Below are 16,893 nucleotides of genomic sequence, written 5' to 3'. Positions count from 1 at the left end.
ATATGCCCGTATGTTTAGGTATATGCCCGTATGTTTAGGTATATGCCCGTACGTATAGGTATATGCCCGTACGTATAGGTATATGCCCGTATGTTTAGGTATATGCCCGTACGTACAGGTATATGCCCGTATGTTTAGGTATATGCCCGTATGTATAGGTATATGCCCGTATGTTTAGGTATATGCCCGTACGTATAGGTATATGCCCGTATGTTTAGGTATATGCCCGTATGTTTAGGTATATGCCCGTATGTATAGGTATATGCCCGTATGTATAGGCATATGCCCGTATGTATGCATGAGCGTAGGGCTTTTTTGCTAATGTTCTAAGTATTTACGCTATGGAGGTTACGACCACTGCAATTTATAGGGTTAAAGCTAAGGTTATGGTTAAACATGATATTGTTATGATTCTGAATTTTTGTTGAATAGTTAGGATTCATTTTGGCAATTTCATTATGCATGTTGTGAGTATTCGAATTCAAAAACGTTCTGTACAGTATGGAATTTCTTTGTAGGTTATCTGCAGCACGTCTTATATCACAGTGGCTGTTCATACAGGTGTTGCCATTGCTAGAGGTGTCAATGCTAGTAGTGCATATGTCCAAGGAAGTATGCAGGGAAGGGTTTGTGGACGTACCGCATCTCATAATTGTAGCTGTATCTCTGGAATTACCAGTGTCATACATAAAGCCTGAACTGTAACTCGCGTTACTCTGCTTACTCTTCAATCCGTTTAACGCTTCACGGAAGAAGCTGTTTCTGTATGGACAGGTATTATTAGCATTACTGTTACTAGTAGTGTTATGAGTACTGCTATCAGTAATGTTATCATTATTGTTATCATTATTGTTATCATTATTGTTATCATTATTGTTATCATTATTGTTATCATTATTGTTATCATTATTGTTATCATTATTGTTATCATTATTGTTATCATTACTGTTATCATTACTGTTATCATTACTGTTATCATTACTGTTATCATTATTGCTACCATTAATTATATATTTGCTGGCATTACTGCTGATGTTATTGTATAGAATATCTCTTCTTTGTTCAATTTTATAATTAGGATTAGAATTTCTAGAAAAATTCATGAACGCATTTCTGTCTATCATAGAAGCATTAGCTAGATGCCTAGAATTTAAGTCATACGAGTTTATATTATAAACTAAATTGTTTAAATTATGGATTGATGGATTGTTTGTATTGTATGAGGGGTTACATCTATTGCTATAATTAACGTTGCTACTGAAATTATTTCCATCATAGAAAAATGCTGACTGGTCAGAGCTTTCCTTCTTCTCCTTAGCATTCAGATAAGAATCCCTATGGTACTGGTAAATATTATTACTATCATTATGTTCGAAGCGGTAAGAATTATTACTGTCATTGCATCCGAAGTGGCGTACGTTATTGCTATCACTGTCTAGGAAACGATGAACGTTGTTACTATCGTTGTATCTGAAGCAGTGTACATTATTACTGTCATTACATCGGTAAACGTTACTACCATTGAGGGACTCGTCCCCTTTATTATCACGACTAGAAGCAGCATCAGTGTACTTACTAAAATTCTGATTAATGTTTTCCTCCAGTTTTTTATAAAATAATGAAGAACATTCATTTTTCTCATCAGTCAAAAGAAAATGCAAGAACTGACCACTAAAAGGCTTATAAGATGAACTCTTAGGATTTAGTAAATTTTTTTTTATGTTATGAATGCATATATTTGCTTCTTCCATTAACCTGTCCGGTACTGAATTATATTTAATAAGTTCAAACAACGCAAATAACTTAGCATTTTCATAACCATATACTGACACAGAAAATTGCTTGCTTTTTTTAGTAAAATTGTTTTTGTTATCTTTATTATTTTCACTATAATCATCCTTCATGCTATTGTTGTACTGTGAATGGAAGCCCACTTCTTTTTCTCTGTTCAAATTGGGGGTAATACAATTTTGGGTATCTACGTTAATTCCTTCTGCGCCATTTTTTCGGACAAGCCATTCCGCCCTCCAACATTCCTTACCCCTCACAATGACTTTGTATATTCTTCCTGGAATTTTCTTCTTTTTCTTTTTCATTGCTTTTTCTTTCTCTTCCTTTTTAACGTTTTTCTTTAATGCCCTTTCATTGGATCTGTTAGCCCTGTCTGCTTCATCTTCTGTGTTTTCTTTTTTCTCTTCCTTAACTTTTGCGGCTTTGCATTTTTTGACCATTTCGAGCTTTATTTTTCTCTTGTACTTTTTCCTTCCTCTCTGAGGGAAATTTCCACTTGAATCCCCCTGTGTGTTTGAGTTGTTAGCATTCGCATTTCCATAGTACTCGTCATCGTTTGGTAAGAAATGATTCACGTGTTTATCACTGTTACTGTGGGAATCACTATGATGTCCATTAATACATCCACTTTGATCGCCACTATAATATCCACTATGATATCCATTATTCCCACTCTTAGTGTGTGCATCATTAACATTACATAAGTTTAGTAACATAAGCTCATTCCTATTACCCGTCTTATTCAAATAAGAAACAATCTTAATCGGTTTATCGTCATTGCTATATCCACTATTCGTATTGTTAACTCCACCTTGGCAAACACTGTTAGTTAACACATCTTCAGGTGTGTATGTGTGTCCGTGCACTTTTACATCTTTTAAAGCTTGTATTTTATGTACACATGTTTTTCTGAATTCAGTTTTTATACCCTTTCCGTTGTTGGTATCATCTGTACAATGCATGCATAAGTCTTTCTCTTCAAAATTTAACTGCTTGTCATTCTTTTCGAGATTTAACTTATCGTTTTTCTCCCCAAAATTTATAATTTGAGATCTCTCTTTTCCCATGTCTATGGTATATTCCTTTTTCACTGCTATGCGGTGGTTCCTCTCTTTTGATAGATCCTCCTCAGTAGCATACTCTTGAAAATTTTCTTCCTTATTACTTTTCGAAAGGAAGTTAGGTCTCTCCTGATTTACATCGTTTCTTAGAAAGCTACTATTTTTTGATGTATTATACCCTTTTTTGGCTTCAAACAAATTGAGCTCATTTATTAATTTATTATTATGTGTAATGTCCTGCCAACTTTCATTATTGCTCCTACTATCATTACTGATATTGCTGCCATTGTTATTCAATGTTTCCTTTTCCCTAAATTGATATTCCACCTTATCATTATGATCGCTGTCAATACAAGCCCTTGAGGTGATCTCACTTTTGTAAAAATTGTTAATATATTCATTACTATGATTGTTTTCGTTAGATGTTCCATAGTTCTTACAGCTTAAGTTATACAAGTCTTCACTTAGAGTATTCCTTTCACAGCATTTTTCATCTTTTTGTATCATTTCACTTTTGATACGATTGGAATAGCATTTGTCACTTAAGCAGCTGACTGTTTCGAGACTGCTTATTTGGCGTGTCTCGTTTTTATCTATATTACTGTAGGAAGAGAAAGACGTGGTAGCAGCCGTAGCAGTAGTAGTAGCCGTAGCAGTAGTAGTAGCCGTAGCAGTAGCAGTAGCCGTATCAGTAGTAGTAGCCGTAGCAGTAGTAGTAGTAGTAGCAGTAGTAGTAGTAGCAGCTGTTGTTGTTGTAGAATTGCTACAGTGGGTTTCATCATGTTCTGTTATATCATTCTGAGGGTTTAAAATCATTGAAAACGAGTCAACTACATTTTTACTCCCTTGATTATTGTCAGATGGAGCATCCGATGTATTATTAGAATTAAAATTATAACAATTTTCATACGTTGAATTGTTTTTCCCACATTCATTATTACTCAACATAGATAAGTTATCACCCTCTTGATCATTCATATCTATCGTATATTTATTTTGTACCATTATGTCTCTATCTACATTTGTTAAGGGAGAACATAGTTTTTTAATAATGACAAAATTGGATTTGTTTCTACATTCCGGTTGGTCTACTTTTCTATTACTCTTGTCAGCACAGTTATTACTTGTATCCTCATTGTTCGATGTACTGTTACATGGTGGGTTGGGTATATAGTCATCTGATCCGTTCCTCCTTTTTTCCTTATCCTTATCCTTTTCCCTTACATCATTAGCGTTAACTGGAAAGTAGCTAAGTTTTTCATTCGTACTCACTTCTACATTTTCAAAGTTGTTTGTTGATTTGTGGTCTTCTTCAGGCTTACGAGAATGAGGAATAGAACTATTATTATCACTCTCTGCTACGGCTCGAGCTTCACCCAAGTCATGTTTGTTATATATACCACGTGTGCTGCATATATCGATCGTGTTGCATATCCCATGAGAGCTGTTATGATTGTAGTTAGTGTTTTTTCCCTTATCTTCTTCCATTTTACCGTTATCATATTGGACGTCTTTTCCATCGCATTGATAAACCGGATGGACGAAGGAGCGGATAAACTCAGTTTCTCGCTCATTATGATTTTTGAAGACAGTCCCATCAACGACAATGCAGCTGCTACTACTGCTTCCGCTTTTGCTACCGCTGCTTCTTGTGCTGCACACCCTTGTGTTCACTCCACTAATGAGTGATACATTTTCGTTACTTACATATTTGGAACTTCCCCTATGGTCAGCATGCTCATACCCCAACGAGTGTTTATCCATTTCCAGTTTGTGCAATTTTGCAAAAACGACTGTACTGATGCAGTGAAAATGTAGAAATATCTTTACACGGAGGAGGAAGTAACCACGTAGGTTAAAATAGAAAAGATGCAGAAACGAAAATACAAAAAAGAGGAAAAGAAAAAGACTAGGTAAGATTAGGTAAGATTAGGTAGGATTAGGTAGGATTAGGTAGGATTAGGTAGGATTAGGTAAGACAAGTTAAGGAAAGATAAGATAAGACAAGACAATATAAGGCACGCCAGGACAAGATAGAACAAGACGGAAAAACAGTAACACGCACAAATATAAAAAAAAAAATTTATTTGAAAATACAATAAGTGTCAAAAACACTGTTCCAAATAGTAGCTTTCAAATAAAACTATTTAGTAAAACAAAGGCGATTAAAAGGATTGTCAAACTTCTTTAAAACGATTGAAAAAAAAGTACTGTCTGATAGGTTAAGAAAACGATATAAATAAACAAGTGATAAAAAAAAATAATTAAATAAAAAAAGAAAGAAAAAAGAAGAAAGAAGAAAAAAAAAAAAAAGACCGTGGTTTTCCCTCTTAATATTGTATACTAAAACTTGTTAAAAGTTTCTGAATTATTGTAAGTTATGTTAATGGACAAATTAGTAGAAACATAGCTGTTACGTATTTAAAGCCGTAGCTTTGCCTCTATCAAAATGATGTAAATTTTACAATCTTGTCCAATATTATGATAAATTTTTATCATGAACAAACGGTTTGATTTTTAAAAAACTAACAAGACAAAAATGCTACGTATGTTTTGTTGTATTGTAAATGATTTAAAAATATTAAAAGTTGTCTGAGCTTGCTCATTTTGTAAACAAGTATTTTATTTACAGCTTTAAAAAAAAAAAAAAAAAAAAAATGCATACTTCCGTATTTTTAATACTTGCATATATAAGGTGTAACGTGAATGTGTACAGGAGGAATGCAACGCACATATGTATACGCATTTTTACATACTCAAGTATATAAGCGAAAATACAAAGACGAGGAATGTTAAACTCAAAAATGGTACATTTTATAGAAGAAAAAGTGAAATGATTTTTTTTTTTTTTTTTTCCGAGGTGTACTACATATTTCTCTATTTGGTGCAAAAAAAAAAAAAAAAAAAAATATATAAGTTAAACTATTATGGGATCCTCGAGGGGGACAAAATGGTATTTTACTGTTTTGCTATTTTGGTATTTTTCTGCTTTGTTATTTTGGCATTTTTCTATTTTGTTGTTTTGCTATTTTGTTGTTTTGCTATTTTTTCGTTATTTTTGCATATATCTCATATACACATATGTGTATGCGCACACATTACGTGTATGTCGTAATAGCAACTACACATATGCCATTTCGGCTACACGCTGTAGTTAAATCCATATCCCTTTTACGGCATCATAAAAAGTGTATAAGTCGTAGTGTATAACCAATATTACACATACTTGACAAAAAGTGTCCACACATTTTTATTTAAAATTTTTCACTGTGATTTATCTTTTTGAAACTAATTTAGTGTAAACGTTTTATTTTATTCCGTAAGAATTTATGGGCATATTATATGTTCCCCTTCACTGACGCTCATTATTATTATTATTATTATTATTATTATTATTATTATTATTATTATTATTATTATTATTATTATTATTGTTTTATTTTATTTTATTTTATCTTTTTTTTTTTTTTTTTTTTCTGTGTAACATGCTCCACAATATTTATTTGCAAAGATACAAACTTTTTACAGTTTATTTTATATTAAAATATGGCAAAAGTGGGGTTGTACGTTTTAATATTTTCATTATATTTTGAATGATACCAGTTTATGGTCTCACGAGGGGAGAGCTGATAATAAATAATTGTCGTACAACATTATATGAAAAAAAGAAAAACAAACAAAAAGGCAAGCGAACACATATACGTACATACATATGTAAAATCTGAATGTTCTGTACATGCTGCCATTCATCCTCAAGCTAAAAGTTCCATGTGCTCTCAACATTTTTTAAAGGGGCAAGGTGGATCTTCCTTTCCCTGTTTCTTTTTGCATTGGACAAAAACGTAAAAAATGAATAAAAGTAATACTTAACTTTTTGAAGAAGCTATTTTTTATTATATTTTTGTTAATTGTTTGTTTGCTATGTTTTTGCAATGTTTTTCCCTTTTTTTTTTTATTTTTTCTTCTGTTCTTTGCCTCCTTCAGTTGCATTAACAATAACTGCAACAGCATGCGGCAAGTACGAAAAAAAAAAAATTGCACAGAATGCTTGAAGTTCGCGCAAGTTTTAATTCCAAAGTTAGGCCATTAAAGGTTAAGTGAACAAGGAAGAGAAGTACAGTTTTAGCCAAACACTGACAAATGCACATGTTTACATAAACATGTACATATAATACATGTCAATATAATACATGTCCATATATGTAAGCACTCTATTTTTCCGATTTGATTAGCATTCTTACCTTTCCTTACTGGTAATTCTGCTCATAGTTCTTACATCATTTCATTCGTATATTTTTATTCTTCATTTCAACGACAAGCACATTGATAGCCGCATTTCGACAATTTGGGAAACTGAAAATAAATACTAATGAGGAAAAAAAAAAAACAAAAAAAAAAAAAAACAAAAAAAAAAAAGAAAAAACAAAAAACAAAAAACAAAAAAGAAAGCAAAACAAACCTCATAATTATTGTACCCTTTTTAACATATGTTATTTAAAAAGAAGTTATAAACATTTGCTATGTCATGATGAACATGTTCCTACAAGTACGTACATATATTTATATACGTACATACGTTTGTATATGTACATATATATGTTTCCGTACGTATATAAAAATATTCTACGTATACACATAATACATACATGAGTACGTTAATACACACGTGCCTGCGTAAGCCAGTAGAAAACAGAAGAAACAAATTCTTCATTTGCCAAAATTGTTTTCGTTTTAAATTTTAAATGTTTATTTAATCATGTAGAAAGGAAAAAAAAAAGAAAAAAAAAAAAAAAAAAAAAAAAGAAATTATGGAAATAGCAATTCTTTCTCCGTTTTAAAAGATAATAATGGGTATATTTTAATTCGCGACAAGCTCATCACATATATATATATATATATATATATATTATATATGTATGTTGCTGCACTTATGTTTTTATGTGTAGTTTTTTTTTAAAATTATAGCACTTTGTTTTATTTTTACCAGATTTACGGTATGTAATGTATGTGCTACTGTATACATAGCATTCCATTTTGTACGATTATTATTATTATTATTATTATTATTATTTTTTTTTTTTTTTTTTTTTTTTTTTTTCTGTTTGTGCTCATGATTAGCTTTTTGTAGCAATTCTCATATTTGTGCGTACATTTGCATATATGTAGACATACATACATAAGGACAAAGATACATTCATATATATAAATAAATAAATAAATATATATATATATATATATATATATATATATATATATATATATATATATATGTATTTACGTATGTATGTATGATCAAGTGTACGTATGCGCTTTGTACGAATGCGACCTTGATCCCCTTCTTTGGCTAGTCGTTGTCCAATTTTGATGTCAGAATGAAAAGTAACAACGAAACACAAGACAAAAGTAAAGATGAAGAAATTTTGAAATTGAGAAAACTGGCTGCACTTTTTAAGAATGAGTGTAAAAAGCTTAAAGAAGAAAACGATCTTTTGAAGAGAAACATAACTGTAAATAAACAAGAATGCGACAGTGATGACAAGAACAACAATAAGGAGAGTAGTAGTATCGAAGGAGAAGATATTTCAAGAAAATTAAAACAAGAATTTGGTAAAAGGATGGTAATTGAAAAAAACTACAAAAAGTTGAAGGAGTTCACATTCGTTCTAGAAGAAAAACTAGTAAATTTAAAAAAAGAGAACAAGGACAAGTGCAAAAACTTGGAGGAAAAACTAAACGAATGTTATAAAAATTTAAATATGTGTAAATATGAAAATGAAAATTTAAAAGAAAAAATAAAAGAAAAGGATGTAACAGTAGATAAGCTAAATAATAAAATTGACGAATTTCGTATATATTTAAAAGGAGAAAAAAGTATAATAAATAATAATCTGTTAGATAATATAACGGATGATGAAGTATTAAAATATAAATTAGAAATAAAAAAATTAAAAGAAAATATAGAAATTTTAAAAAAAAATGATGAAATAACATCCAAGGAAAGACAACAGTATAAAAGCATGATTGTTTTATGTTCTCAGTATAAAGAGAAATGTAAAAAAATTCCATTATTAGAAAGCAAAATTGATATATTGGAAAGCAAAATAAAAGAATTAGAAATATTCAAATATAGAGATAAAGAAAGATTCGAAAATATTAAAGAACTGAAAAACAGTATTTTAAATCATCAAATAGAGAATAATAAACTAACAGAGCAACTAAACGAATGGATGAAGTTTTCCAAATTGTATATAAATGATAAAGCCATAAATATTGAGAATTTAAAAAAAAGCTTGAATGATATATATAATAAGTACAATCAAGTTAATTTTACAAAGACAGACTTAGAAGTGAAATACAAAAAGTTGTCAATTGATATAGAAATAGAAAAACAAAATAGTGAGGATAAGAATTTAGAGCTAAGAATTTTGAAAAACAAAATTAGGTTTTTAGAAAAAAAGTATGAATTGCTTAAAAGAGATTATTTGTACGAGTTGAACAAGGCAAAGGGTGTCCATGATAGGGGCAAGGGTAACAGTAACACGGTCCAACGAAACCAGGGAAAGGCAGAAAAACAAGGGGAGGGTTTGAATAGGGAGGCGTGTTCTGAGTCCGAAATGCAGCTTCAAAGAGGTGGTAATGAAAAAGACGATGGAGGTGATGATAGTAATACTGCTTGTGCTGATGGTGATGAAGACGCTGATGCTAATGCGAAGGAAGCGGGGAGTAAAAATTTTGAGAGTTCAAAATTTGGGAGTACAACATTTGATAGTATAAAATTAGAGGGCGCAAATTTTGAGAAGCTTCTGACAGACTACAAAACCAAATACGACATGATAAAAAAAGACAATCAAGAGAAGGAAAAATTAATAGAAGAATTAAATGAAAATATGAAGAAATATAAAAGTGAGTACGAAAGTTTTTATTTAAAACAAAAAAATGCAGAAATGTTTGCAGAAGAATTGCAGTTTCATAAGAAGGAAATAATATATCTTAAAGAAGAAGTAGAGAATTATAAAAACAAAATTGTATATTTAGAAAATGATTTAACACATGTGAAAAACCAATGGCGTGAAGATAATGAGAAAAATGATACTGTCATAAGAGACTTGAAAGAAACAATAAAAAAGGTGCAGTTTGACAATAAAATGAACAATAAGGAGAGTAAAGGTAATAAAGCTCTTTCCACAGACTTATACAATAATAATAATAGTAATAATAGTGTTAGTAGTAATCATAGTCATTATTGTAATAAGGATGATATAAGTGTTCTCTACAGAGATATCGAAAGTTTAAAATCCATGGACGAAATAGAATTAACAAATATGAGAAATGAAATTTTATATTTAAAGTCCAAAATTGAAGTTATTAAAATTTATTATACTAGCCAAATAAAGAGCTATAGAGAAGCATTCCTTTATCTTTTGGGATGGGATGTACAAGTTGAACACAGTAATGAGGAGGTCTTCTTCATTCTGACTTCCTTATTTTCGACGCACGATGGGAAATTTATATTCATAAAAAGCAAATGCGCAAATGAAAAGAGGTCTTACCATCCCCAGAACGAGGGTTATCGGAGTTTGAAAAAAATGAAGGTCGAGCTGGCCGCCGAAACAGACACACATAAATTTGATGATGTAAAGGATGGGGTAGGTGAACAAGTAGAATCCGGGGTAGGTAACAGCATAGAATCAGGGGTAGGTAACAGCATAGAATCCGGGGTAGGTAACAGCATAGAAGCTGGGATAGGTAACAGCATAGAAGCTGGGATAGGTAACAGCATAGAAGCTGGGATAGGTAACAGCATAGAAGCTGGGATAGGTAACAGCATAGAAGCTGGGATAGGTAACAGCATAGAAGCTGGGATAGGTAACAGCATAGAATCCGGGGTAGGTAACAGCATAGAAGCTGGGATAGTTGATAGAGTAGAAGCCGAAGTGGATGACGAATCGGAGGTGCAGAAGGAAAGAGAAAGAAGTGGGGACCAAGACAAGGAGAACTTCTACGATGGACTATTCAACGAGAGAAACGAAATCAACACTAACGCAGTTATAGAAAAGTCAAACCTCCAAAATACGAACATCAACATATCTACAATAATGAAAGGATGCAAATATAATTTACTATTGCACGGGTATTATAGTATTAAGTGGAATGAAAATGTTGAATGGAAAAGATACATAAATAAAATAAATACATACCCAATTCTTTTATCTCTATCATGTATAGAAGAATATAATAATATAAAATGTCAGTATAACAATAATCTGAGCAAAAACCATAAAGGAATGTTGTTCAAAATATAAGAAATTGTCGAGGACTGTGCGTGAGATTTGCGTTTTTCCCTCGTCCGTTACAATTACCGTGGAAGTTTGGGTCTCATTTCGTACCTCTAAAACAAGCAACTTCATTTTTCACCTTTTTGTCTGATCTACCAAAAGTTGGAGTTATAGCCGCCTGTACATGTATTAGTAACATGTACACGCTTGACCGATAAAGAGGTGAGAACAAGGTCTCTTCTCTATACTTCACTTCTACTTCTTTCTTTTTTTTTTTTTTATTTTTACAAAATTAAGTGCTGGAAAGAGTAAAATCGACAAGTATATACAGCGAGAAGGTTCTTTTATTTATGCAATTTTGCAAACGTTACCATTGCTTCGAATGAGCACTGCTATAAGTGGAGGTATCTTGAAGAGTTCGTCATTTAAAATAATTATTCTTATTTTTGTTTTTTCCTTTTTTTATTCTTGTATGCTTATGTATTTATTATTTTTTAACGTTCTTAAGTTTTATAAATATTATCTTAATAATGTAGAAAAATTGTCGTTTATTTATGGATACCTTTATTTATGTGTATTTATCTGTACGTACATTATTCATGTATATTTATTTAAGTGTTTATTTATGTATTTATTTATATTTAATTTTTTTTCTTTTTTCCATCCCCACCATAAAACAAAAATAAAAACAAGCATGCACATATGTGTACATACAGGTGCATATGTGTGTACACATGTGCAAACGAAAATTAAAGCATTTTCCTTCTTTTGTTTGCTCGCGTAATAATTTGCGCACACAGTATTCGTTATGAAATACACACAGAAAAAAAAAAAAAAAGAGATAGGTAAAGATAAAAAAAAAAAAAAGAGATAGGAAAATATAAAAAAAAAGAAGAGATAGGTAAAGATAAAAAAAAAGAAGAGATAGGAAAATATAAAAAAAAAGAAGAGACAGGTAAAGATAAAAAAAAAGAAGAGATAGGAAAAGATAAAAAAAAAGAAGAGATAGGAAAATATAAAAAAAAAGAAGAGATAGGAAAAGATAAAAAAAAAGAAGAGATAGGAAAAGATAAAAAAAAAGATAAGAATGGATAAAAAACTGTAAGATTGTTTGCGCAGGGATACGAAGAAGGTATGGACTAACGCAGCTAAATAGTTAAACAGATAAAACAAAGTGAGACACACAAATTTATTGTTTACTGTTTAAGATTTAATGGATAGTTCTTTAACTTATAAGAGGACATCCATCGCCTTCTTTTAGTGGAAGAACGATAGAAGGATGGTAGTAATAACTACACACTTGGTGAAAATTATTTTAATATGTAACAAATACTACTAAAAAAAAAAAAGAATGAAAAAATGAAAAAATATTTTATAATCATAAACCATGGACTGTTCATATCTCTTTTTGCGTGATATCTGATATGTGGTCTTATATAATATTCCACATTTGCCTCTTCTGGAGAATGTTTTAAAAATCCTCCAAAAACTCATCGACCCATTCTTCGTTATCCTCTCTTTCCCACTGCAGATTTTTTATTTGGTTTATGGTTTTTCTTTTTTTATGTACTTCTTTATCTATATGGTCGTCTACCTTTTCTAATGCATTGTTCTTTTTTAACAAATGCTCTTCATTTGTGTTTACATGTTTTCTTTTATTTTTCTGATTGTTTGGTGATACATGCATATTACTAATACCTTCATCATCATAATCATCATCCTCCTCGTCTTCTTCATTCAAATTATGTTCACAACTCAAATCTTCAGTTGATATAGTGGATTTGCAATAATTAATACTGTCATCATTATTTAATATTTCATTATGTATGATCTGGTTTGATATTATTATATTTGAATATTTTTTTAAATAATTCAAGCCTTCATTAATTTTTTTAAATATATTATAATATTCATTATTTAGACTTAACTGATCTCCTTTTGTTAAGCAGCTTTTTTCAATATCAAGGATGGTCTGTAAATCTTTACTCTTATAAGTATAATTCTTTAATTTTGCTTTTTCTATTAACAATATTAGTTTTTTCTTTTTTATATTAACTTGCTCCTTTAAAGAAATGCACAGCTCTTTTAAGTAGTTTAACTTTTCCACATTCTCTATTATATTATTTTCGTATTCGAATATCTTTCTTTTTAACACGTCCAACTTGTCGCTCTTTTCAAAGAAGTAATTAAAGTTTTGCATGTATGCACTTTGACCATTTTGGCAATTTTGACCATTCTGCTCGTTCTGCTCGATTTGTCCGTTCTGTTCTATCTGCCCGTTCTGTTCTATCTGCCCGTTCTGTTCTATCTGCCCGTTCTGCTCCATCTGCCCGTTCTGTTCTATCTGCCCGGTCTGCTCCATCTGCCCATTTTCATTACTTATGATACTCTTCTCTTCGTCATGATTCCTTCCAGTGGTAGCATCAACAGATGCGGTAGTTGCTTTGTCCCCATCCAGCTTATTCGGTATGAGGGTATCCGGAATGATCAATGAATCAGAATAAATTAAATACTTATTGAACACATTGAGCAATTTGCTAATTCCATCAAAATCAAAAATCATGCAAAACCAAGGTGTGTTATGTAAGTCTGTTAAAATTTCTGCTCTGTTTTTATTTTCTATTGCTTTAACATCACTTATTAAATTTTCAATATAAACAGACATATTTTGGTATATCTTTCTTTTTAACGGTTCAATAATATATTTCGGATTTATATAAAAGAATACTTTAGTTCTGCACTTTTTCATTTTGTTTAATTTATTTTCATGTTTGTTTTCTTTGTCTCTTTTTTTACTCTCAGCGAACAAATTCAACTTCTTCAGTTCGTATATATTATTACTATTTCTATTGCTACTGCTGTTACTCCATTCCCTTTGCATGTATGGGTTAAAGTTCCCCTCTGTGTTGTTAAGGAGGAGAAGCTCACTATTGTTAACTACGTCATTGCTTCCGCTGTTATTAACATTTCCATTACTGTTGCTCTTCTTTGCCAAAAAGGACAATTCATCATCCCCATTTCTAACCACTGTAATACTGTTCAACATGGAATTCCCAGAAGTTGCCACGTTTTCATTAACAGATATATTATTATTTTCATTATTAAGTTCTTCTAAATTTATGGCATCATTAAAATTTTCGATGTTATTATTTGCTGACCTATTTTTTATAGGTGTACATAATTGTTTTAATAAGTTTTCATAATTATCAGTACTAATATTATTATGGATCATATTATTTTTAAGCACAATACTATCAACATGCCTGTTTTTGTTAATTACAATATCTTTACCTATGTCTGCAATGTTAGATTCGTTTAACTTCAATTCCTTCTCCCCTTTAAACGTACCCAGTCCCTTGTAGCTGTTCATATAATTTATGCCACCCATGTTGTTCAGGTTGTTCAGGTTGTTCAGGTTGTTCAGGTTGTTCAGGTTGTTCAGGTTGTTCATGTTGTTCATGTTGTTCATGCTGTTCATGTTGTTCATGTTGTTCATGCTGTTCATGCTGTTTATGCTGTTCATGTTGTTCATGCCTACTGCTCCACTCATCCCCCCCGGGCCTTCCATTCCAGTGATGTTTTTTTTTAGTAAATTAATGTTGTTGTTAAACAAACTTATACTGTTTATATTTGAAGGAGCTTTATTAAGTATACTATTTTTATTAGTATCGTTTATACTATTGAAATCTTTTATATTTTCCTTATCATTCATAAAATTATAATTATTTACATCTGCCCTTACGTTTAAGTAGTTGCTGTCACTGATCCCTTTTGTCGTTCGAGTCAAATTCAAAAAATTGCTATTCGATTTATTCAAATTGGGTATACTGACCATATTGGTCATGTTTGACATATTTGCTATATTTGTATTATTTGGCAAGTTAGAGAAAGAGGCCAAGTTAATATCACTACTTAAATTATTTACATTGCCTCTACTACTATTCACGCTTGCAAACTGATTCATAATTGAATCCGCCGTGATATTATTATTATTATTATCATTATTATTATTACTGGTATTATTATTACTGGTATTATTATTAGTATTACTATTCATAATGGATGAACTGTTCATAATATTTTTATTAAAAGTAGTGAGGTTTCCTCCTCCCTGAACATGTATGGTGGGAATGTTCATTTTGTTATTGACCGTGTTGTTTAATACATTCTTTAAGACACTGTTACTACCTACAATGTTAGCATTAGGAGCAAGAGAAATGTTATATGCGCTCAGTTTATTGTTCAAATTACCGAACTGGTTGCAGCTGCTGCTATTAATACCACTTCCAGTATGGTTACTATTATTGTTATTACTAGGGTGACTGTTTAAAGTATTCGCAAAAGAATTTAGGGAAATATTATGACTAAGCTGAGTGTTAACAATGCTAGATGCAGTTTCTGTTTCTTTCAGTTTGTTCAAGTTACTGTCAAACAGCTTCAAGCTGGTGCCTTTATTATTACCGCTGCTACTAATGACGTTACCACTGCCGATGTTATTACTACTATTTACAGCATCTTCCATTTTATTGATTAAAGAATTTGTAACCATGAGATCATTGTTAAAATTGCTTCTTGGTACATTCCTTCCAATCAACATCCTGGGATTCATAAAATTGCTTAAATTGTTTTTTATATTATTAAAATTTATACTATTCATATTAGCATTGCTCTGATTGGCATGGTTATACATGCTATTATACATGCTTTCTTTCAAATTGTTGTTAACATGATTACTAACTTCGTAGGTACTACTACTCACATTATTATTACCGAGTGATGCTATATTTCCTGCGTTCAGGTTTATGCTGTACGCATTCAAGCAATCATCTTTAAGATCGGCACTGCAATTGTTAATATTAATTTTGTTATTGTTTATTTTGTTATTGTTGAGAATGGAGCTGTTGATATTGGCGCGGCTGACATTGGCTTGATTGACACTGATACCATTAACTTTACTATGACTAATTTTATCACGCCCCAATTTGTCATCAGTATTAATTTCCTTACTATTTACGTAACTGAACTTTTGATGAGCACCTGTTAACATGTAGTCATTATTCTTCATATTTATATTTCTGCTATTACTGAATGAGTTTATATTCAAGCTGTTAAGGTCTACTTTGTCTAAACTTTTTATATCTCTATATACATTATTATTTAAATTATTGATATCATTCATTTGGTTTGATATTGCATTTTGGCTAAAATTATAAGTGCTATTTAAATTGTTATTACTTAAATTACCATTCATATTATTGTTATTTATAAATGACAAATTATTACTTTGATAAGACGAATTTCCATGCATAGTACTAAAATTTAGTGGTTTTGTTAGTGCATTAACTACATAATCATTTTCATTATTCATATTTTTTAAGGATTGATATGTAGCATTTAAGTGTGAGTTTAAATTTTGTGCATTCAATGTACGCAAATTGCTGTCTTCGTTCATATTTTTCATGGGTGTCACTGACTTAGATATATTCAAATTATACTTGTCTGAACTTGCAAATTTTGTGTTTTCATTCACGTTTGAATAATTTATTTTTTTTTTGTTGAATCCTTTAAAATATAAGCTCTGTGTAAATAAGTTATTTTCCATTTACAAAAAAAAAAAAAAAAAGAGAATATCTCAAATATGTGTAGTATTTAACATATGTGCAGTATTTAACATATGTGCAGTATTTGTCATATGTGTAGTATTTGTCATATGTGTAGTATTTGTCATATGTGTAGTATTTGTCATATGTGTAGTAAGGAAAAGA

General features: G+C 30.7%; 3 protein-coding genes across 3 annotated transcripts; 1 reads left to right on the top strand and 2 right to left on the bottom strand.

Moving 5' to 3' along the window:
* Positions 1–326: 326 nt before the first annotated feature.
* Positions 327–4,616, bottom strand: MKS88_000924 (uncharacterized protein; the record flags this gene model as incomplete). Its single annotated transcript, XM_067219569.1, has 1 exon — positions 327–4,616. One exon carries the CDS (start codon positions 4,614–4,616, stop codon positions 327–329), a length of 4,290 nt encoding a protein of 1,429 aa, XP_067075291.1.
* Positions 4,617–8,224: 3,608 nt separating this feature from the next.
* On the top strand, positions 8,225–11,155 carry MKS88_000923 (uncharacterized protein; the record flags this gene model as incomplete). Its single annotated transcript, XM_067219568.1, has 1 exon — positions 8,225–11,155. One exon carries the CDS (start codon positions 8,225–8,227, stop codon positions 11,153–11,155), a length of 2,931 nt encoding a protein of 976 aa, XP_067075290.1.
* A 1,444-nt stretch (positions 11,156–12,599) lies between these two features.
* Positions 12,600–16,730, bottom strand: MKS88_000922 (uncharacterized protein; the record flags this gene model as incomplete). The annotated part of the gene is made up of 1 exon (XM_067219567.1): positions 12,600–16,730. One exon carries the CDS (start codon positions 16,728–16,730, stop codon positions 12,600–12,602), a length of 4,131 nt encoding a protein of 1,376 aa, XP_067075289.1.
* Between the last annotated feature and the right edge of the window lie 163 nt (positions 16,731–16,893).

Source organism: Plasmodium brasilianum, chromosome 3 (genome assembly GCF_023973825.1).
Source record: "Plasmodium brasilianum strain Bolivian I chromosome 3, whole genome shotgun sequence".
Lineage (NCBI taxonomy): Eukaryota > Apicomplexa > Aconoidasida > Haemosporida > Plasmodiidae > Plasmodium > Plasmodium brasilianum.
Note: the sequence above shows the minus strand (reverse complement) of the source record. Positions and strands in the feature narration are given on the sequence as shown.